This window comes from Ammodytes marinus (assembly GCF_949987685.1).
Source record: "Ammodytes marinus genome assembly, chromosome: 2".
Lineage (NCBI taxonomy): Eukaryota > Metazoa > Chordata > Actinopteri > Uranoscopiformes > Ammodytidae > Ammodytes > Ammodytes marinus.
The window spans coordinates 2115965-2139411 of record NC_137231.1 but is presented as its reverse complement, the minus strand read 5'-3'; the positions used below and the strand labels follow the sequence as shown (position 1 = coordinate 2139411).

General features: G+C 42.0%; 2 protein-coding genes across 4 annotated transcripts in view; both read left to right on the top strand.

Moving 5' to 3' along the window:
• rad17 (RAD17 checkpoint clamp loader component) overlaps positions 1–2011 on the top strand; it is a 29788-nt gene extending 27777 nt beyond the window's left edge. For both annotated transcript variants that reach the window (XM_080045334.1, XM_080045333.1), the window contains exon 17: positions 150–2011. In XM_080045334.1, the coding sequence (XP_079901460.1) occupies positions 150–333 (184 nt within the window). In that variant the 3' untranslated portion in view covers positions 334–2011. The remainder of the gene's footprint in view (positions 1–149) is intronic.
• A 653-nt stretch (positions 2012–2664) lies between these two features.
• ccdc125 (coiled-coil domain containing 125) overlaps positions 2665–23447 on the top strand; it is a 35985-nt gene continuing 15202 nt past the window's right edge. Inside the window, exons 1-8 of one of the 2 annotated variants that reach the window (XM_080040320.1) lie at positions 2665–2836; positions 5660–5894; positions 6649–6707; positions 6799–6885; positions 7265–7342; positions 11045–11130; positions 11208–11290; positions 11413–11522. In XM_080040320.1, coding sequence (XP_079896446.1) covers positions 5660–5894; positions 6649–6707; positions 6799–6885; positions 7265–7342; positions 11045–11130; positions 11208–11290; positions 11413–11522 — 738 coding nt within the window. In that variant the 5' untranslated portion in view covers positions 2665–2836. Of the gene's footprint in view, positions 2837–5659; positions 5895–6645; positions 6708–6798; positions 6886–7264; positions 7343–11044; positions 11131–11207; positions 11291–11412; positions 11523–23447 lie in introns of both variants that reach the window. The other variant, XM_080040319.1, reaches the window with a different exon arrangement.

Genomic DNA, 23447 nt, shown 5'->3' with positions numbered 1-23447 from the left:
GTGTAAACTGTAGTAGACCTTACATTTGTACTTTTCTACATTTCGACTTGTGTGTGTGTGTGTGTGTGTGTGTGTGTGTGTGTGTTTGTGTGTGTGTCTGTGTCTGTCTGTGTGTCGGTGTCTGCCTCTCTGTGTGTGTCTGTGTGTAGATTAAAACTGGAGGCTCTGACGGACAAAGAGTCGGGCCAGCTGGACAGTGAGGAGGAAGAGGAGAAGGAGAAAGGTGAAGGTGGGGTAGATGAGGGTCTGCCAGCCAGTCAGCCCCAACCTACGACCAGCCAAGTCCTTCTAGAAGAGGAGGACCTGACCATAGAGGAGTATACCAGTGACTGACACACATGGGGTGGGGAAAAGATTAGCACAACATCAAGTAATTAAATGACTTCTAAGATTCCATTTTGACATGTGAGGAAAGACATACTTTTACTGTTAAAAAAGTTGTTATCATTTAATTTGGCCACAGATTTCTAATTTAAATCATTTGAGAATTTCAATTTTTTTCACAATTGTGAGATTGTTCCCAGAACTCAAATGATTTTGGACATTTTATATCTCCTCCATAGTATGTTGATGAGTGCGATAATAGTTCTGGTATTACCAGTATTTTGCCCCATTGAGGTGTCAAGACTTGATCATTTGTCAGCCAAGTTGGTAGCCTAGTAGACCCTGACTTCAATGTGATCTGTTGCTCCAAACAGACCAATGGTAATAAAAGTGACTTACCAGATCAGGGGCCGTATTCACAAAACATTTTATCTTAGCGCTAAGAGCACTCCGAAGGAGCACTAAAAGTTCTTAGTAAGGAGTAATTTCTTAAAACCTACTCACAAAGCTGATAAGACCAACTTTTACTAAGGAATGGGAGGAACTCCTAAACTAAGACTAGAGGGCGGTGTTGACCCTGTTGCTATGGATGACGTCATGTTCATACCTTCTATGCCCACAGTGATTGGCTGAGAGGGAATGAGAGCTAAGAGTGAGTTTATGATAGAAACACTGTGGGAGATATCCATATCGTGTCGCTGTATTAAAGTAAAGAGGTTTTATATACAATTATTGACAAGTGACACTGATTTAACATGAAACCAAGATACTGCAGGGTTTCCCACACATTCGTTCACAATTAACCTACAATAGCGCTACATAGGTCTATTCATTTTAAATTTTACAATGATTTGAATCGGAAAAAATATCCTCATTGAACAGCTGCACAACATGCACTCTCACTGTATTTCTCTTAACGGCGGACTATGCAGCAATAATCAGACAGCGACAAACCAGGAAATTCACAATTTAGAAACAACAGCCGGCGAAATCGTAAAGTGCATGCGGAAGGGAAAAGGCGAGACGCGCAACTATACAGTAGCAGACCTGTGGAACGGAGGAGATATACTCTAGTAACAAATTAAACCCAAACGTGACACCAACGGTAACTTTCAGTGCATCGTAAACCCAAAGCAACTGCAGGAAAAGGAACTTAATAAATATTTTTTTATATAAATATAAATGTGTCACTTTCTAAATATAGCTTTACTAAGATCATTAAACCCTTACAGCTATTAAGGTACCTTTTGTAAAGCTCACTAGCATTAAATCTCTCTAAAATGCCATCAAATGGTTGTCTGTAATTTACTTTTAGTGACTTAGGACTCCTAGCTTTTCATAGATTTAGGAGCTAGTTTTAGCGCTAAAATGCTTTGTGAATTACACTTATCTTAAAAAGTTAGGGGTCCTAAAAGTAGGAGTGAAACGCCCCTTATTTTTGAGAGTTACTCCTAAATCAGCACATTAGGACCTACTCTTAGCCTTAAAATGTTTTGTGAATACGGCCCCAGGTCTCCCATTTGAAATGCTGTCTATTTATTTGTTTTTAAGTTCATGTTTAGCACTTTTTGTACTTCACATCTTTTTGTTTTGCTGAATAACTGTTACTTGGATGAAGATGTTCAGGAACAAGGCCAGCCTTTAACTGACTGCTTTTTAAAGAAGTAGTATAGAGGAATACATTGTTTCAACCTATACACATGTGAATAAAAAATAATCCTTGAAAAGCAGATCACTACTAGTCTCTTTCTTTCCTTGAACATATCTTGTTCCTACACTCTCCCGACACACACCCATTCATCCAATATTGACTCAACAGTTTCACATGAAGCTCTTTTAAATATTCCGTCTGGTGACGCTGACGCATTAACTGTCACAAACTCCGAAATACTTTCAAATTAAATTCGAGCAATGACTCTTCGTTAGATACCTTGAATACTAGGTGTCCTGTTCCAATAACGCTCAAATGCACTCATAAAAGAAGAATTACGTTTTTAAACGGCCTATGACCGGAAACTGTATATTTATTGATAGCCTACCAAGTAAGGCAGAGCAGTTTTAAATGACAGGCAAATAGTAGGCTAGGCTACATCATTTTAATTTACAAGAAAAAACCCTCTGCATTACATGATTTTTTATTTTATTTTTTAAGTTATGATAGCCTAACTTAAAAAATAATAGGCTATGTTAAGGTGAGGACATGAGAAGTTTTTAGCGTTGATCTGTAAGTCTGGACTTTCTTTTGAGGGTGATGGACGGAAGTAGTGGTATTAGCGCTGTTAGCTTGACCCTGTTGGAGATTTTGACGTCTCCGCGGTCGATGGAGGAAGGGAGGGAGTATCCTAGTAGTGGTGGTAATGTGGCACCGAAAGCATTGTGAAACGTGTCCTTGCTCTCTCCGTTCGTTAGTAACACTTTGATAAGAGTTGACAAAGCTGTCTGCGTGTCGCTTGAGCCTGTAACGCGCAAAGGAATAAGCCTAACTACTAGGCTACTCTTTCTACTCTGGCAGGTAAGAGGAAGTAACCATTAAAAAAAAACAGTAGGCTAATTAATAAAAAAAATAATGGATTAACATTAAAGGGACATGCAGCTTTGTGTTGCGATCAAATGTTGTAGTTCAGGCTTTGTGCTTTTTTAATATATCAGACTGTGTTCTCACCTGAAGAGACGTCACTTCATAGCAGGTGACAGCAACACTACATGATGGCTTCAAATGGAAACTTGTGTGGTAAATTAGACTGTTCCATATAGTAGGCTAGGCTATGACAGTATGAGGTTTGGTGCTATAATCTGTGGAGCAATATTGTGACATCTTATCTCTAAATGTTTTCAGCACTTAATAACAATACAATGTTTCACTTGTACATGTACCTAGGCCTACGAGACACTCATCCTGAAATTTCACAACTATTTCACCTCATGAAATACATAGTCTATTAGAAAACATCTTACAGGTGTTTTTTCATGCTTCAATGCTTTATCATTTTGAGGGTGTCGATCATTGTGTCCCAAATGACTTCCTGTCTTGGCTTTCTGTTTATCTTTTAATTGGTGCTTTAAAAAAAAAATGTATTAGGGTCATTCAAAAGCACACAATTCATCCTGTGCAGTTTGAATCAATGGAACTATTGAGTTGAGATTGAAAAATCTAAAGTTGAATTTTATTTATTCAATCTTTATTTTGAGTGCCACACTGAGACCGAAGTCCATATGTATTGTTGTATCAAGAGACAGATAAGATCAAAAAGTGTTTTTACACAATTGTGCAAATGAACTATAACTTAATAATCTGCTGCTTTCTACAGAGATAGGCCACAATGGAACACTTTAGTTACATAACTCATAATGTTAGAGTAGGTAGATGATAGTTGTTTCCAGTAGTTTATTCTTGGGGTCTCAGGGAGCCCAGAAGTCCATGTGTTACATGTGTTGATGAGGGTCTGTCTTATTGTTATTGACAGTAAACAAAGCTAAATGCATAAAATACAGCCATGAAGCAGTAGCCTAGTGAGACCAGCCTGATTTATCGCAATCTTCACATTAGTTTCTCCCACAGCTCAGTCTGGACTTTCTCCAATATTCGTGAGGAGGAGCCCGGTCCCGTCTGTTAGTGGAAGGCAGCCCCTGGTTGGTTAATATTGTAGATGTGACATCAACAAGATCTACGAATGAGCATGTGAGATATGGCTATTCTCACAAGGAGACGGAGCGCTTCATGAACCAATCAGAAGCAGTTTTTTGGTGGGTTCTTCCGCATGGAGATTGGAGAAAGTCCAGACTGATCTACGAGAGAGAAACAGATGTGAAACTCATGTAAGATCAGACTGGTCTCACCCAGGCCAGGATAATGAAGCAGTCCTGTCCACACTGGTCCACTAATTCAAGAAGAGATATATGAGGAAATTGTAGCTAATCTTCAAACCACTTTTTACTCTAAGTGACTTTAAAGTGAGGCCTTGACATTAAAGTCTCCTATTAAAATATGTATGTATATTTCAGGATGTGGTGCATCCCCGGCAACAACAACTTTGGATCTGAAATAAACAGTTTAAGAATTATTGCTTTCTGTAAAAATGTGGTCTCGTGGCGAGAGAGAATACCTTGGGGTACATTTCGGCCATTGATATATATCTCATAAAATATAATGCTATATGAAAGCAAGACAAATCCATTAGAAAATTACTCATTTAAGGTTTATGTAAAGTAAATATTTTACAAAGATTGAAGGTCAATTTTCTTAAACAAGGCCTAGCAGGTCTTGGTGGTTTTACCTGCAAAGCTCACAATGACAAAGTCACCATAATCATTATCATCATCATTCTGGTCATCTGAACTCTCATCAGTGGGGTTGTTAAGTGGAATGGAGATGTCGGTCTCTTCTGAGCTACAGTAGACAATCACTTTCTTTTTGGTGACCAGCGTATACAGCCATGCCACTGGCACAACTCTCAGAAATTTACTTTGCACTAGCTGCTCAGTGCTTGTGGAACCATACGTGATGCCCCCTTAATTTCTGCCTTTAAATCAAGGCTCAAAACCCATATGTACACCCTGGCTTTTCCTCCCCATTAACTATCTTACCTTTGCACTACTATCTTTGTTTATATGTGGATGTCTGGGTTTTATGCCTTCTATTTTAATTTTCTTATTGTTATTTTACCTTAATTTTTTACCTACTGAATGCACTATGTAGGCCTACAGCACTTTGGTCAGTACGAACTGTTATAAATGTGTTATAAATACAGGGTCTGGCCACGATCAATAGACCTTTCCAACTCAAGGGGCGGCACCTACGCGAGCATTCCAAATGCCACTGCACGCAATTGGATAGCACTACGACCAATCAGAGCAATAAACAAGGTGACATATTAAGCCCCGTTCGTTTAGCGAACAGCGGGTTAACTGTTAAATTAAACTTTTGGCGTGGTCGGTCGGCAAAACAAAGAATTCCTCTTACTTGCTATTGAAAGCAACAAATTTAATTTGCCAGCGCCTAGCGGCAGGTCTGGATTTCCAGGCTACTCAACCCCAGCATTTTGGAAAAACTAGCATGATGCAGCAGTTCAGGGCTAACATTGTGCTAACTGTATAGACTCATAGTGTAGCATACTAAAGCACTCCAATTCACAATTCCAATTTCTTCTATGGTTTTCTAGAAACAAGGGGTGGCACTACTTCCCCGCTGGCACAACTCACCCCACTCTCCCCTATATGATTTATTAACTAGTTTTTGGATTCAACTTTTAAGTCTGAGCAAATCAATATCTGGAAGTTTGCAGGTTGAACAGAGGCACAATGTGGTGATTGTAACATAAGGTTTGACCTTGTACAGATGCAGGAGGTGAGTGAGGCCTGCACCGTGGAGGATGACATGCTGGAGGGTGACCTGGGAGACGGAGCAGCACCCAGCTCCTCCAGGAAGAAGAGCCAGAGCCGGGGTGGTGTGACCGACAGCCCCCTGCCCAGAGCGGAGAGGCTCGGGCTGAGCAGCACGCTCCGAGAGGCAGCCTGGAGCCCCACACTCAACACTGCAGACACACAGCAAAGAGCCTGCTGGAAGCTGCCATGTAAGAATGTCTGTCAACTGACCTGTTACTGTAGCAAGGTCGCTGAACAAGAATCAGTCATAAAGGCAAGATACATAGCAACATTCTTTAGCAATTTTGTGTTTTAATCTAAAGCCAGGAAGTGATTTTTACCATGTCAACAATATGAAAATAGATCTTTTTTAACTGACTTGGTCCACATTATCCACACCAACTTTATAAAGCAGTGATATGACCTGACTGATTCAGACTCTCCAGCATGAACAAAATAAAGTTCAAATGTAAGTTTTAACCACCTGCAGCACTTAAAGAATGTGATTTTGTCATGAGGGATAACTCGATGCATTTGACCTACAACATGTTTAAACCCTGTGTTTGGGTGACATATTAGATGTTACTATCAAGCTGTGATTCACTTTGATGCAAGTATTTTGCACAAAATTTAAATTAAGTATCAGTGTAATGCTGTGATTTTAATGGCTTAATTACCAATACCCTCTATGCATTAATGGGTTCAGCATAAATATCACATCATAAGGCCATAGTTACAGTAAACATAGTTTAAATGGACTAATTCATCAACATTACCCTGAATTCCATCCTTCGATATAATGAAATCTAATGCTTAGCACTCCAGCATTAGCCGTCACTCACTTAGCTGCCTTCCAAGAGAAGCAGACTAGATTTATCACATTGTAAAATTGGCCGTTGAGCCAAATAGAATTAAATGCATTTTTAAAGTACACAACAGAGTACACTTTCTGTCAATCAGCAGGCTCCCTGGTGGACCTGTCCAAAGAGCAGCTGAGAGACAGACTACTGGAAGCATCTGAGGTAGGACAAGTCAAATCAAACTAAAGTTGATATAACTTTGTCCATTCGACTTCAGCCAGGCAAACTCTAACTAATGCTCCTGTGTTGACAGGTGATAGAAGTATTGTGCTGTGAGCTGGAAGTGACACATCGTTATCTTAAAGGCAAATATGAAGCCCTGAAGATCCTACAAGGGAAGGTAGAGCAACACACACAATGAAGGAATGCATCTTACACCTCACTGTTCTGCAGTTCACTTTGAACCACGAAGAGTAACCAGACGGCAGATGAAGCAAGTATCCATCAAGAATGCTTTGTGCATCCTTATTAACTAGTGGTCTAAGACAATGTTTTTCTCATGTGACCCTCTAAGGTCACCTATTATTCAAAATGCACTTTTTCATCTTTTTTCTCTCCTGCCGTCTCCTTCACTCTTGCCCCATCATGTTTCTTCTATGTGTTCTGCTGTCAGAGGAGAGTTAGTAAAGCTTTATGATTGAGATAATGGACAAAACTGTGAGAGTGAGCTTCAGGTTAGAAAAAAACAGACAAACTAAAAATGTCTCCTCTTCACATAGGCAATTCTTGACAAAGCCACAAGCCACACTCAAAGTCTGCTGCAGAAAAGTGAGGAGAAGGTCAAAGCTCTGGAGAAGGTAAGCATAAGTGCAGGCTGCTCAAGTACTGAGAGGGCTTGGTCACTTTGCTTTAACATTCTACTGCAGCTTTTAACTGTCAGGAACTAACTGGTCTTGTCCTATTTAGCAAATGATAATACCATGAGATGTGGTGGTAAAAAAAAGAAAATGTTCTCTGTTTACACACAATGGGCCTCATTTAACAAACTTGCGTGGAAACTGGTGCAGATTCTGGCGCAAATATAGCCCTACGCCAGGTATCGCGTGGGATTGATCAAACAGTCGTATCTCGCCAATCTCAGCGTACGCCAGACCACTATTGATAAATACGGCGGCTGAAAACAATCGTAATTTGAATATCACGCCCCTATATTTTCTCAGTTTAGAGGCCTTGCCCAGAGGTTTTACAACATGGATATGCGCATTACGGCACAGAAGAGGAACTTCTCTGAAGTAGAAATTGACAGCATAACAGCGAAAGTAGAAAAAATGTAATAAAGTTTAATTTCGGAGCATTAAAAGCAATATCACAGAACGCCAGAAGGCAGCAGTTAGGAAGGAAATAACTGCTGCGGTCAACAGCGTTGGTGTTGTTGACACACGATCTCCAGCTGAGGATTGTGAATTTTAGGTTTACATCAGTGTTGTCGCTCAAATGATATAAAATAGCAAATACAATTTTATGTCGCAATTTCTTTACATAGCCTAGGTGAAGACAAAGTGCTCTGACTTAAAAATCGCCACTAAAAAAAGCGTGTTGCTGCTCTGAAATGCAACACCAACTGGAGGTGCGGGCATAATATAAGTGGTGGAGGAGAAAAAGACGCACCAACTGTCCGTTAGGTATATTAAACCTTTAACTTCTTGTTTTTCCCCCATGAAATAAATACACGTCTGCAGAGATTTGAATGATTAGAAACTATTGGCCCTTTCAGATAGGACTACTCTAAAGGGTTGACAGATGCGCTTGGCAAGACAGGTCAGCCCTCAGCTGCACAAGCCGGCCCGGTAACCACCAGCTGTGAGAGCGCCCACTGGACCCATTACTGCTGAGGTCCAGGATCAGAAAAACAAGCCGAAACGTGCCGGCTTATGATGGAAATAAATCGCTCACTTTAGCGATACATGACACATTAAAAGAGAAACTAAAATCTCAAAAGTTTGTCAAATAAATAAAATGTTAAGCTGAATGTTGTGCATTGTATTTTTATCATCAAGAGCAGCGTACTACTTGCATAGCCTACATATTTAATACTTAGGCTAACATTTTAGAAGCGATGAAAGAATGCAGCCTCCGTGCCTCAGGTTTCCCCCAGCTGCTCCAAGTCAGAGATAACTGCCCTTACGCAGTCCCATGCAGCGCTCCTAAGTGGCTGGTGTGCGCACTATTGAATCAGCAGTCCTACGCAGTTTCACACCATAAACTGCACATTTTTAAGTGATTAATTTCTTTATTTCGGTCTGAGCAAACACTGCATTTGTATTATCTTCTAATAATTGTCCAACAAAGTCATCGGCTACCCGGCACAGCCTGCACTGTGAGTCCATGCTGTTTACAAACTTGCGTACACGAGCTGAGAGCTGGCGTGGGATTTGAGCGTACCCTACGCTCACGTCCAAATTGATAAATGCGGAGGTTTGCGTTTAAATGAGCGTACACCCACTATTCTGGTCTACGCACGGTTGATAAATGAGGCCCATTCTGACTGATTTCAACTGTTCAGAGCCAGAGGTGAATTCCAGACGGATGAATAGTTTCTGTTTTGACTGTATGTGCAGTATATAGTATAGGGGAGAACGGGGTAATTTGTCACACGGGTTGGTTGTCACAATCGTTATATCTCGGAACCAGAAGGCGCTGTCTGTGAAAATTTGGTATGTAAATATCCACAATTGGGGTCAGAGGTCACCTACATAGTCTTCCTTGGAGTTAGACTGCTGAATTTGAGGTAAGAGGACTGTTTGTGTTTTTCATGTCAAATTGAAAATATTTAGCTCCTCAGTATTTTTCTTCAAGGCTTTTACACAATGGGTTTATAACAAAACACTTGTTACCCATAAAAAGTGTGAAGGGTAAACTATAGTTTAGATTGTGGTTAGCAAGCTAATTAGTTGTCAGATGGTTGTTGGCCTTGATGCTAGCAAGAAATTCAAGTTGGGGTTGGTCGTCAAATTTTTTGGGAGGTTGGTTGTCACATGTTATCCAAAGCTGCAGCCAGAAAAGGAACACAATAACGAAAGAAATTGTCAAGCTGTGTCCTCACTGACACCCCAGAGAAGGAGAGAATAGAGCAGGAAAAGGCAGCTAGCATGCAAAAGAAAAAAGGGCAACAAAATCAAAACAACCCAGTGCATCCCAAACTAGACCAGCTGCCAAGGCTACAGTAAGTTATGTAGGCCTATTTGTCAACTTGACAATGCAATTACACGTTCAAATTTAGTTCTGCTTTCTCGTCTTCTTTTTAAGATTATTCCCATTAAGATAACATTGTGACAAACAACCCCATAGTGTGTGACAACCGACCCCTTGATGGGGTTGGTTGTCACAATGTGTAAGGGTGTCTTTGACGATTAATTTCTTCTTTATTACAATAAGATAGAAAAAGTGAGGGGTACACATTTCAAGCCAACACCTTAAGCTTCAATTTAATGTAGGAATGACTATTGAAAGATGTTTAGGTGATGAGCAATTCTCACTAGAGTAAAAAGTGTGCCTACTTACCCCGTTCTCCCCTAGGGACTCCCTAGGGGAGAACGAAATAACTCCCTAGTAGGGAGTTATTTCAAAGAAACAATCTAGAACTACGTTTGTATCTGGTTTCTATGTGTGAAGATCCAGGTAGCTGCATAAGAATGAACAGTCAACTTTTAGTTTGGCTTGATAAAGACATGAGAATAGAGACCAGTGACAGAACAATGTATAGTCTGGCCATGAAACTATCATCAGTCATAGGACTTTACATCCGTGCTTGTATATAACCTTTTTAGGGTTGTCAAAGGATTAACATTTTTATCAGATTAATCACAGGGTAGCTGTGGATTAATCACAATTAATCGAAATAAGCACAAATAATTCTATTTTCTTTCTGTATGTTGTTGTAGGAACAGAAAGATACATGACAGAAGGTGGATATATACATTTAACATGCGTGTGTTTGCGCACCCAAGTTCTAGGGGACTGTTCAATTGTGCCAGAAAGCCGACGTTATGTTGATGTCCCGTATTAATCACACACATCTCTGAAAACTGCAGACGTTTGTGTCCTCCCGAGCTCTGAACACAGCAGACAACGATGCTCCTCATGTTGCTTCTGACAGCAACTGCCGCCCGCGACACACAGGTGGACACTAGCAAGTCAAAACATAACGTGCTGCTATGTTCCGCTGGCTGCGTGCCGCTGCACATGGCCATTGTGTCCAGGCGCTGCGCACCGCTTTCATGCAAAGTGCTGATCCTAGGTCAGCCATAACATTAGAGCGACTACTAATGCAGAGCGGGTGGGATATATTGGGCGGGTCATTCTGAACATAAGTTGATTGCATTAAAAAAATGTATGCATTAATTCCAGAAATGAATCACCCTGCGTTAACGCATTCATCTGGAAGGCCCTTAACCTTTTATAAAACTAAATGCATGTGGCTTGGTCTTACATGATAATTGGATAATTATAAAAGTCAGTTAAAAATGCGTATCATCATCTGCTGCCTCCATTTCATGCAGGAAGTGAACAGCTTGCAGTGGGAACTCAGCTTCAACCAGGTCCAGCTGAAGAAGTCTCAGCATTCCTGGGAGCAGAAATACAACAGGTCTTATTTACTTCACATTAAGGTTTGTGGTATTTTCATTGGTCTGCATTGTAAACATTATGTTGTTTTTTTATCAGAATTCTGAGTGAGAACAAGACTATGACTGACAACCGGGAGGAGAGAGAGAAGGAAATCCAGCAGCTCCGAGCTGAACATTCTGGTAAATACTGAATAATGTAAAAATGTCCCAGACATTTCCGCACACATCAGCCACATCCCTCAATTGAAGTGGATTTATGTGTGCGTGTGTGTGTGTGCATGTGTGTGCGCGTGTGTTTTCAGCTCTAAGTCAGCAGTGCTTGGAGCTTATCTCCATGTTGAACGTGAAAGAGCAAAGAGCCTACCAAGGAAGCAAACCTCAATCCAGCCAGAGAGAAGCCAGTATTCTGGAGGTGAGTGAGCATCAGTAACCATTATAGAGAGATAGAGAGAGAGAGAGATATTTAAAGTTGGATCAAGAATAAACTGTGTATTGTCCATACCACTAAGCATATCCTTCTTTCAAAGTAATGCCTCATTTCCACTGAGCGGAGTGGCAGATTCCTCAATTCAAGATGAATTTTGTGTATTAATTGTTAAAGGGAACCTTCGCCAATTTTCCACCTTACCTCATATACCCTAATATTTTTGGTGTAGCATTATATCCCAGATGTTTTTTTTTCAATATTGCTCATTTGAAAGGGGCCGAGCTTCAGGGCCTGACCTTCAGAATGGCTTGTACTTCCTTACACCGCTGACGTTTCAGTGATGTCAGCGGTGTTGGGAGAGTCAGCTTCATGGCACAGTCAGAACTGTTGAAGCTAAGGTTGTGTTTCACAGTATGGTAGACATGTGCAAGCTCAGCAGTAGTCACCTGTACAAAAAGAAAAGTAAGTAAACTACCTGTATAGCCATAGTATGTACACTCACCGGCCACTTTATTAGGTACACCAGCTCAATTTCTTGTTAACACATATAATTAATCAGCCAATCACATGGCAGCAACTCAACGCATTTAGGCATGTAGACCTGGACGGGACAACTTGTTGAAGTTCTAACAGAGCAACAGAATGGGGAAGAAAGGGGTTTTAAGTGACTTTGAAAGTGGCATTGTTGATGGTGCCAGATGGGCTGGTCTGAGTATTTCAGAAACTGCTGATCTACTGGGATTTTCACACACACCCATCTCTAGGGTTTACAGAGAATGGTCCGAAAAAGAAAAAATGTCCAGTGAACGGCATTTATGTGGACGATAATGCCTTGTTGATGTCAGAGGAGGATGGGCAGACTGATTCGAGCGGATAGAAAGGCAACAGTAACTCAAATAACCACTCGTTACAACCAGGGTATGCAGAATACCGTCTCTGAACGCAAAACACGTCCAACCTTGAAGCAGATGAGCTACAGCAGCAGAAGATCCCACAGGGTGCCACTCATTTCACCTAAGAACAGGAAACTGGCTATAATTCACAGAGGATCACCAAAATTGGACAATAGAAGGAAATTGGAAAAATCATGCCTGGTCTGATAAGTCTCGATTTCAGTTGCGACATTCAGATGGTAGGATCAGAATTTTGCGTAAACAACATAAAAGCATGGATCCATCGCTCAAAAAAAGTTTGAGCTCCATCGGTCCACCGTGAGGCAAATCATCTACAAATGGAGAGCTTTAAGAGTGACTGAACATCTGCCTAGGAGTGGACTTATAGGACAAAAATATCCTCAAGCGCCACAAGAAAAGGGATTTTTCTGGTAAAGGCCAACCCAAACATTACATCTGGAGATTTGCCAATGCTTACCATTTGCCACCACCGTTCTTCACTTGGGACAAGGTTCTTTTGGTGGTAGGCAGAGTTGCGTTTTCGCCAAACATGGTGGTTTTGGTTATGACCAAACAGTAAAATGTTGGACTAATCTGTCCACAGAATAGACTTCCAGAAGACTTCAGATATCTCCAGGTGCTCTGTGGCAAAGTTGTGACAAGCAGTTATGTTCTTTTTTGAGAGCAGAGGCTTCTTCAGCAACCCTCCCATGAAAGCCATGTTGACTGAGTTTTCTTCTTATTGTGGAACCATTCACATCTGTCCCAGATGCTGCAAGAGAGGTCTGCAAATCACAAGATGTAATGTTTGGGTTGGCTTTTAACTGAAAGATCACTTTTCTTGTCGCGCTTGTGGATATTTTTGAAGGAAGTCCAATTCTAGAAGATCACTTCTAGGCAGATGTTCAGTCACTCGTAAAGCTCTCCATTTGTGGATGATTTGCCTCACGGTGGAATGATGGAGCTCAAACTTTTTTTTTTAAATTAATTTATAGCTGTCCCCAGACAAATGTGCAATATCACATCTCTATTCTGAGATCCTCTGAGATTTTCTTTCCCTTTTGGCATGTCTGACCTGTATGGGTTCACTTTGGTGAGCCTAAACTCACCTGGTTGTGTCTCTGTTTTATCTAGTTCGGCCCAATTTCTTCCCTAAAGATCTCTCATTATAGGGGGCGCCCTTAGCTCAGTTGGTAGGGCGTCCCCCCCATGGGCCTCGGCCAGCAGCGGACCCAGGTTCGATTCCAGCCCGCGGTCGTGCTCTGCATGTCACTCCCCTCTCTGCCCCATTTCACCTCTGTCTCTACACTATCAATAAAGCATAAAAATGCAAAAAAAAAATATCTTAAAAAAAAAAAGATCTCTCATTACATTGGTCCATTTTATCAATCTATTTGGCCCACCTTATTGTGTTTACCTGCTCGATTTAAGCAATGCAGCTTAGGGTTCACAAAACAAGCCTTTGCACAAATAATTTGTTTTATATGTTTTAACAATTGACTTCCGGAAAAGAAACATGTTGAATTCATAAACAAACATTTGTTATTTCATATAAAAAAATTTTGATAAAAATTATTGAGAAAAATTAATTAATAATGGTTAAAATAAATAAAATTCCAAAAGGTTCAAGGGGTTCACATACTTTCAAGCAGCACTGTATAGTATATTACTTTAACTGTTATAGTAAAAATAATCACAGTATCAGTGCTGGGGAGTAGTGATCTTCATGTAATTAAACATGTTGCAGTAGGCCTTGCCATGAATAGTAGGTCTATCATGATGGTGTGGACCGCTCTGTGGTTCAACTTTAACATGCTATCTATACTCTCAGGAGCACACACTGCTAGCCTATTAATCAGATTTGGGTTTAATATGACTAGAGTTTTCGCGCACGCGTTGCGCGCGCTCTACCTCTAGACTTTAGACTTTTAGACTTTATTGTCCCCAAGGGGAAATTCTTTTCCACTTCATATTACATTTAAGGGCTGCACGCCGACAGACAGTAGACAGATGGACAACAAACACAACAAAATAAACATGCATACACAATATATAAACAGAGTGGGACTGGGGTGTTTTATCTTGGCCTTCTGTTAAGTGTTGCTATGGCTGCAGGTACCAGGCTTTTGCCATAGCGAGCCCTCCTGCACAACAGGGACCTGTACCTGCGTCCAGAGGGCATGATGGTGAAGTGGCAGTTGAGTGGGTGTGTGTTGTCCTGGGCTATTGTAGATGCGATGTGTGTGATGGCCTTGACATTGAGCTCTGACAGTGTGGGTGTGGGGAGACCGATTAATTTGGCAGCTATGTTTGTGACACGCGTAAGTTTGACCCGGTTTTTGACAGTGAGCATGTTAAAGAAGCAGGTGGAACAGTAGAGCAGAATGGGCTGGACAATGCTTTGATATAACAGAAGGAGGAGATGGGGGGCAACATAGAGTCCTTTGAGTTTACGGATGGCATACAGTCTTTGGTGGCTCCTTTTTTGAATGTCCGTTGTGTGCTGGTCGAAAGTGAGTTTATTGTCCAGTGTGAGTCCAAGGTATTTAAAGCTGTCAACTGTTTCTACTGTGTCATTGTTGATGAGAGTGGGGGGCTGGGCTGATGGGGTACCTATTGGTATTTCTACATTGAGATGGAGGAAGTTTTGTGTGCACCATTGGGAGAAGTGAGTGATAGTGTTGTGGTAATCTGATACAGAGTTATTGTCTGATAGGAGGGCGAGGATGGCAGTGTCGTCAGAGTATTTGAGGTAGGTGGTGGTGTGGGAGGGGCTGGTGCAGTCATTAGTGTAAAGGGTGTAGAGGAAAGGGCTAAGCACACAGCCCTGAGGGGCTCCGGTGTTGGTGGTGAGTGTGGGTGATGTGGTTGTGCCTACCCGAACAGTTTGCCGTGTGTCGCTGAGGAAGTTGTGCAGGAGATGGATCAGGATGGGTGGAGTGTTGAGGTGGTGAAGCTTCTGGATGAGCAGGTGTCTTTGGATGGTGTTGAAGGCGGAGCTGAAGTCCACAAATAAGATCCTGGCGAAATTGCCTGAGAAGTCCAGGTGCTGGAGGAGAAGATGCAGCAGGCAGGCGACAGCGTCCTCTGTGCCCCTTTTTTCCCTGTAGGCGAATTGAAGGGGGTCCAGATGAGGTTTGACAAATGGGAGGATTGTCCTGAGCAGCAGTTTTTCGAAGCATTTCATGATTATGGGTGTGAGGGCGATGGGGCGGTAGTGATTTGGTTCGGTGGGTCGTGTTTTTTTGGGTACCGGGATTATGGTTGCACTTTTCCAGAGGAGGGGTATTGTGGCTGTAAAGTAGGATTCACAGAAGAGGAAGTGGGCGATTGGAGCCAGCTCAGCGGCACAGGTCTTCAGCACCCTTGCTGGGATGCCGTCGGGTCCTGGGGCCTAGTGTGTCAGGAGTTTGATTAAGATTCCATTTATTGTCCTTGCACATGTACAATGGAATCTATAGCAACTCCTCTCAGTGTACGCAAACAATGAAGTGTGAGATAAAAGCACAAAATAAAGTAAACCCAACCACACATAAGTGAATTGGTAACATTGTATTGCACAATTTTCACAGGGTAATATCACCTAGCTGTGATGCTGTAGTGAAAGTTCAGTTATTTTATAGCACGTGAATATATACGGTTTGCGCGATGAAGAAATAACATGTTGTGCAAGTTACCAGGTGGCAATAAGAGATGATGAAATATACAATAAATACAGTTTTAAGTAGTGCAAAAGGTAAGGCAGTATAACACATTACAAATTAAATAAATAAATTAAAATGTGCAATATGATGAACATTATTTACAATATGTGCAATATGCAGTAAACTGAGGAAAGCTAAAGTGTACATTATATGTGTATTGCAATGTTCAGACTGAGTATAAATAGGTACAGAGTCCAGGAATCTTTGGGGCAAATGGGAGGGGGTTTAAAAATCTAGAATTTGTGGGGGCAGTGGGGAGGGAAGGAAGAGAGGGGAGATCAAGGTCAAGGTCAAGGTCACTTTTATTTATATAGCACCTTATAAGAACCTAAATTCACCAAAGTGCTTTACATAAAATACAAATACATTAAAATACAACAGCACACATTAAAAAACACTTACAGCAATGACACAAAACAATATATCAATAGAGATAGTGGAGCTTCCTGAAAGGCTGGTGGAAAACGCTGTTTACCAGGCTGGTGGAGCCTATGGAGGCTCTGGTACCTTCTCCCAGATGGCAGGAGACTTCAGAGGCTGTGTGAGGAGTGGCCGAGGTAACCCACAATGCTGGTTGCTTTGGGGGTGATGTGGATTCAGTAGATGTCCAGGAGGGAAGGGAGTAGGACACTGATGATCAGTCCAGCAGCCTTAATTGTGTCATCATGACTTATAGTTGTTCTGTATACACAATGTTGTCCGTCAGGCCGTCCTCGTGGTCTCCAACGAACACCCTCACACCGCTGGCACGCTTGCCTCTGCTGAAGGCAGTGTAGAGCTGGCCATGCGCGAACACACTTTGGGGCAGGAACACTCCAACTCTATCATTTTCCTGTCCTTGTCCTGCAGAAGACATGGGTTCAGGTAATTACTAATCAAATTAAATTGCAAAGTGAAAACGTGGAAATGCAAAATGGAGTTTATGTCACCTTTATTGATGGTAACAGCAAATGCCAGGCGAAGGGGGAACTGTCTGCGGACCACTGTAAAGGGGAACTCCTGGGCCCTGTCATGATGCGGTATCCTTGGAAGGAATACCCGGAATCCCCTGTTAGGGCCGACATGGACTTTGCACTCCACTGCCCTGTCCATCATTTGGACCACTGTGAGTCTGGTCCCATTTCTGAGGCTGCATCCAGGGCCAGCCTGGAGGTTCCTCAGCAGCTTGTGTCCCTTCAGGGATCGTCCACATTTTTTGCAGCATTTAACAGGTGGTTGGTTCATCTCCTGTGCATAACACATTGTTGTGGTTATTATTACTTTGATCTGTGAGCGTGTTCTTTTGTGATAATGACAGTTGAACATGTTTGTGTCATTGGAATTGGAAGGAGATTTGCACGATTGTTAATGAAAGGAGAAACAATTTTTAATTTTAAAATATTTTTTTTTTGACAATGCTGTTGGAGTGACTGTGCAGTGAGAAAGTCAGGCAGACAGATAGACAGACAGACAGAGGCAGAGAGGCCTTTATTTCATAATTTAGCTTTTGGACTTCGACGTGATCATAACTGCCTAGCGATCATCTGTGATTAAACTGAGTCCCGCTGTCGGGGCCGTTGGGCTCGCGAGCCGACCAGCTGATTGGATCAGCTGTTTGAGACGGAGATGAAAAGGAAAGTGAAATTGAAGGTGGAGCAGTTAATAAGTTGAATGAATAAATATTGTAACCAAACACAATAATGTATTGTTTATCTGCTTAGTAGCCTACAGTAGCTCACATCACCCACCACTCATTGAAAAAATAATAATTTTCCAAACTTAAAAAAAAAAAAAAAAAAAAAAAAACGTTTTTTGTTTATTGATTTTTCCTAAACGGTTATATACTAAACGGTTACACGTACACACCCCTTGCTTGTAAGATGCCAAAGTGTAACGCCTCGTTTCCACATACATATGTCACTCGTGTCCGTTTTACGGAGGTTGCTTCTAGTGTCCAACGGAAGGAAATCTCAAGAGAGTCTGGGCGTCCGTGTCTCTGGCGATGCCGCAGCGATCGCGGGCACTCTCAATTGTGTCATTAAACTAATAAATTGTTTATAATAAAAGTGTCTGGTTTGACCAAGCAAAAACGAGAGACCGCTGGCTTGACCACAGTTTTTCCACAGCCCGATAGTTTGACCCACATTCTGGCGGCGGCTATCGCAGTCCAGCCTAAACCCCGCCCTACCAGTAAGGGTAGGGTCGGCGGTGGAAACACCACCTAGATTCTTAAAGGCCAGGACACACCAGTCCGACTACCCGAAAATGGAGACTGCCGATTCAGGGACCTCCAGTCTTCAGTCTTCAGTCTGTCGCGGCCGAAAAAGTGCAAAGAACACACCAAACCGACTGCTGACTTTCCGTACGCTCTGCGCTTGCGCGGGACGTAATGTCTCCATAACAGCAGGCGGCGCTAATCTGTATTGTGGCCCGAAAAAATACGGAAGCCGGAAATGATGGGACGGCTCTCTAGACCATAAACATAGATAGAAATACGTATTTATATTTATGGACCATAAAGAGCACAATTTTTAGCAGAGAGTGTCGAGCATGGTGTCGAGCAGTCAACAAGGGTTGATGCATGTGAGTACTCGCTGAACGAAACAAACAAACACATTAAAACGATGGCTAACTGTTGTTAGCTGTTTGTGCTACCCGCCTCACTTCCGGGCTTCACTGATTCGCTAGCCCTCCACAAATCAAATTGCTCCAACTGAAAGACTGCCCGCCGCCAAAAGAAGCCCGACGACATCTTCGATGACCGATTTCACGGCACACACCAAACAGATTCGTGTCCCCGCCCTCTCCCGACTCTACGACGGCGATTATCGGGCCGGTGTGTCCTGGCCTTAAAAGTGAGCTGTCCCACTCTGAGCCGCTCCGACCCGACCCGCTCTACTCGGTGGAAACGAGGCATTAGTAGTATGATTTCAATCTAAAACTTCAGCCACTAGATGGCGACAAAAGACTACTATATTACACACTGTACCTTTAAATACCTACCATATCAGCCTCCAGAGAGGTCTGGTTAACCAAAAAAACTTTGAGACAGCTCCCTGGCTCCTCCTAAGCCTCTCGTTCCTCTTGTGATTCTCTCCTGATCCATGTTGTTTAACATTGGTCATTCCACCTTGACTGTTGGAAAATTGTCGGTGGCAGATGGTGCAGTTAGCCTTATAATCTCCAACTTTTACCAGCCATTCGTTTTCTTTTTGCCATTCTGATCTATAGTTCTGCAGATGTAGCCTTCTGGTGACCCCTAGAGGTGGGGTATCTATTCTAAATGTCTATGTCTAAGTTTATATCAGGTTACTAAAGATTCTAAGTTCACATTCGATTGGTAAGGGGTAGGGTTGCAAAATTCCGGGAATTTTCAAAGTTGGAAACTTTCCAAGGGAATTAACGGGAATTAACGGGAATTAATGGGAATTTTGGGAATTAACGGGAATTAACGGGAATAAACCAAAAATTTAACAAATTTAAGGTTTGCCCTTAACAGTTATTTTAAATATAGTTGGGGGAAATGTATATTTAGCATATTCTTGACTAAATAAACCAGCTTTCATGCTCACACTTGAGAATATGTGCTTTTCCTCAATCACATGCACACAGCACACTGCTTACTGGTATTGAGGCCACGCCCCCTGCATGCACTGTGCATTCCTCCATCACATGCACAGATGATTTCTAGAACCCTGGAGCATTGAGGCTACATTAAGCCCAGAGTACAAGACTTTTTAAGACACACATTTGAGCATTTGAACTACATAAAGTGAGGTAAGTTTTGATGATATTATGGCCAATATATTTACCCCATAGTTGACGGAGTAAATATATTTGATGTATGGTATTAATGTTTAACTTCCAAATATCTCATTTAAATGTATTTACAGTAGAAAGCTAACCTATCAGCTAGCTGTTAAATGGACCAGAGAAGGTTTTTGCACTTGTCACTGACAATGCACCAAACATGAAGGCTGCCTGGGCACAAGTGAAGGAGACCTACCCTCATATAACAAGCATTGGCTGTGCTGCCCATACTCTTAATCTGCTCCTTAAAGACATCATGACACTGAAGACAATGGACACTCTATACAAGAGAGCGAAGCAAGTTGTGAAGTTTGTGAAGGGCAAACAAGTAGCTTCAGCAACCTATCTCTCAAAGCAAAAGGAAAAAAACAAGAATACCACACTTAAGCTCCCCAGCATCACACGCTGGGGTGGCGTTGTCATCATGTATGACAGTCTACTGGCCGGAAAGGAGTCTCTGCAAGAAATGGCCATATCCCAGACTGCAGGCATCGAAAGTGACATCAAGAAAGTCCTGTTGGAAGATATGTTCTGGGAGAAACTGACTAGCAGTCTGAGAATCATCAAACCAATTGCAGCAGCAATAGCCAAGATAGAGGGTGATGATGCCATGTTATCAGACGTCCAGTGTCTTTTTGCTGACCTCAAGGAAGTAATGCAGGCGGTCCTACCCGCTTCCCTACTACACAAAGCAGAGGAAACAGCTGTGGTGAAGTCATTGGCAAAATGGCACGAGTTCTGCATGAAGCCTGTGCATGCAGCAGCATACATTCTAGATCCAACATGTGACAGGGCCATACTCTCGGTGCCTATGCAGTTATCACAGCCCTGTCTGACCACCTGGGCCTTGATAAAGGCAAAGTTCTAGGCAGTTTAGCAAAGTACAGAACCAAGCAAGGCCTTTGGGAAGGGGATGGAATCTGGCAGTCATGCCAGCACATATCTGCAGCCACTTGGTGGAAGGGACTTTGTGGATCTGAGGCCCTTGCACCTGTAGCGTCTATTATCCTTCAAATCCCACCATCATCAGCTGCCTCCGAGCGCAACTGGTCACTGTTCGGGAACACTCACACAAAGGTTCGCAACAGGCTCACAAATGTGAGGGTGGAAAAATTGGTTGCAATTCGGGCAAACCTAAGGCTCTTTGAGCCTGACACAGAGTCATCCTCAACAAGGCTGGACAGCGACACTGAAGAGGTCGAATCAGAGTTGGATGTGGATGTGGAGGAAGAAAACATGGAAGATGTTGAGGAAGCCCAGTAAGGGGCCATTGCCTGAAAGGGTTTGGCAAAATGTCAAAAGCTAGGCTTGAGAACCTTGAGGGAAGATGCTTTTTGTTATTGGGACTTTGTTTCAGAATGGGACTTTTTAAGAGGAAGCGGGGGCTCTTTTTTTTATTTGTTCAATACAATTGTTAAAACTTAATAAAGTTCTACACTGTTGAAATTAAATGGTTTTTAAGTGTATTATTTGCATGGATGACTACCTATGACACAGCAAAATGTAAATATTTAAGTTTGAATATGATAGTCCATTAAATTTCCCCCAATTTCAAGTCAATTCCCAAAAATCGAATATTCCCAAAATTCCCGAGCGAAAGTTCCCGTGGAAAGTTTCCGGAAAGTTTCCGGTAATTTACCGGAAACTTTCCACCCCTTTGCAACCCTAGTAAGGGGGTTGATTGTAGCTTAATACACTGTAAGATTAATGAGACCTCCAACCCACACAATAACACGTGACCACGACTTGAGAGAATAAAAGTTTTGTATTTATAAAGATATCTTCAAAAACTAAGTTGCACTTGTTCTCTCAGCAATGTAGAAAAACAGTAGAAATATTGACCCAGAATAATGAAACAAAAAGTGAAATAAAAATGTACCTTAGCAGCACTAAGTACTTAACATAAATAAAATATATCCCGCATGGGACTAGAAAAAAGTAAAACACAAAATTATCACTGCTTAGGAATCTTAGTTCCTTCTAATTGTACCTTTAACAGTGTTCAAATATACCTTATCAACTGTATAATCAATTTGTCAGTTTAGTCTTTGGCCCAAGAACCAAAAGAAAAAAACAACACCCCTGAGTAGAATAAAGAAAAAGTGTCAAAACAAAATAATCCTCAATCCGCTTTGTTCATTTCGTTCCTACCACCACCTTGATTTGAGCACAATGTCCATGCATGCAACCGATGTCCGATGAGAGATGATGGATCCAGTAACAGCGATGATGGTGAAAGCAGTCGAATCAGTCCAGTTGAAACAGTTCGTCCCTCGAAAAAAACCAGCCAGGATAAATCGTCAATTCACTCTGAAAACACCCTTCCGGAGCTTTCTCCCGAACCAACCGCTTGTAGTTTTCCTTATCTCAAAAGTGTCTCAAATGTAGTTTCTCACATTAGGTATCTTATCAATATTGTTATCTTAGTCTAATCACTAGTAGTTGCATGTGTGTCTCGCAGTTTCTCTGTTCTGCGTCATCGGCTGTCTGCCGCTCATGTGCCTGTGATGCGTTTAGGGGGCATCGTAAACTACAGTATCTACTGATTATTTTCTGAAAATTATGCTTTTAGGGAATTCCTGTAACTTTGGAACTACAGAACATAACCTGGGTTACACAGACATTTTGTCTTTTTTGCCGGCGGAGCGTCAGCCGTGATGTTTAAAAGTCGTGGTGTCACTGAAGTATCCTAGCAACACTGACAGCGCTTTTTATTGGTCAATATGAAGACAACACTGACACAGCGCTTCTAATTGGTCAACGTGAAGAGCATCGCTGCGTTCCATTACTCGTTCAACATGCCCTCGTTCACTTGCCCTCGGGGGAATCCCCGCCGCCATCACAAGTGTCGTTCCAATTGTCTGGAAACTGAAGTGATCTTGGTGAGATAGACCCTCGGAGGGCTGAGTGATCGAGTGAACATAGATGGTCACTCAGAGGTGGATATCACCCACAGTGCATTGCAGTTCATCTACTTCTTCTTCTCCTTTTATTTTCCGGTAGACGGTATGCCTTTAGGGACATTGCAGCCACCCACAGGACAAATATAGAAATATGTTCCAAAACGCCTCAATTAGCCTATCCTATTTCCATAGGAACAATCCAGTGAATGTATTGCAGTTTACACATTGCTGTTATAACACCGATGGCTGCCAATTACAGGACTTTTTAAAACAAATGTTTTTGGTTGAAACTAACAGAAATAAGAAAATGCGTCGTAACAATATCTTGATAATCTGAGTTACCATGTCGAAATTCAATGTTTGTTATGCTATGGAAATGGCTTTCTGCAATATAGGCTACTGTAGAGGAATGTTATAATTCTGTATTATTTGCATTCAGAACTACCTATGTAACTGACGGTCCACTGTGACTACAAGAGCAAGTGGGTTCCATTTAAATCCCCGCTCCTCCCCCGCCCACTTTCCTTCCGCACTCCAAGTTCTCTCGGTGCGACGTATGCTGTTACGTCATACCAAGGGCTGAGGGTAAGTGAAGGAGGGTAAGTGGAACTAGAAAATCCC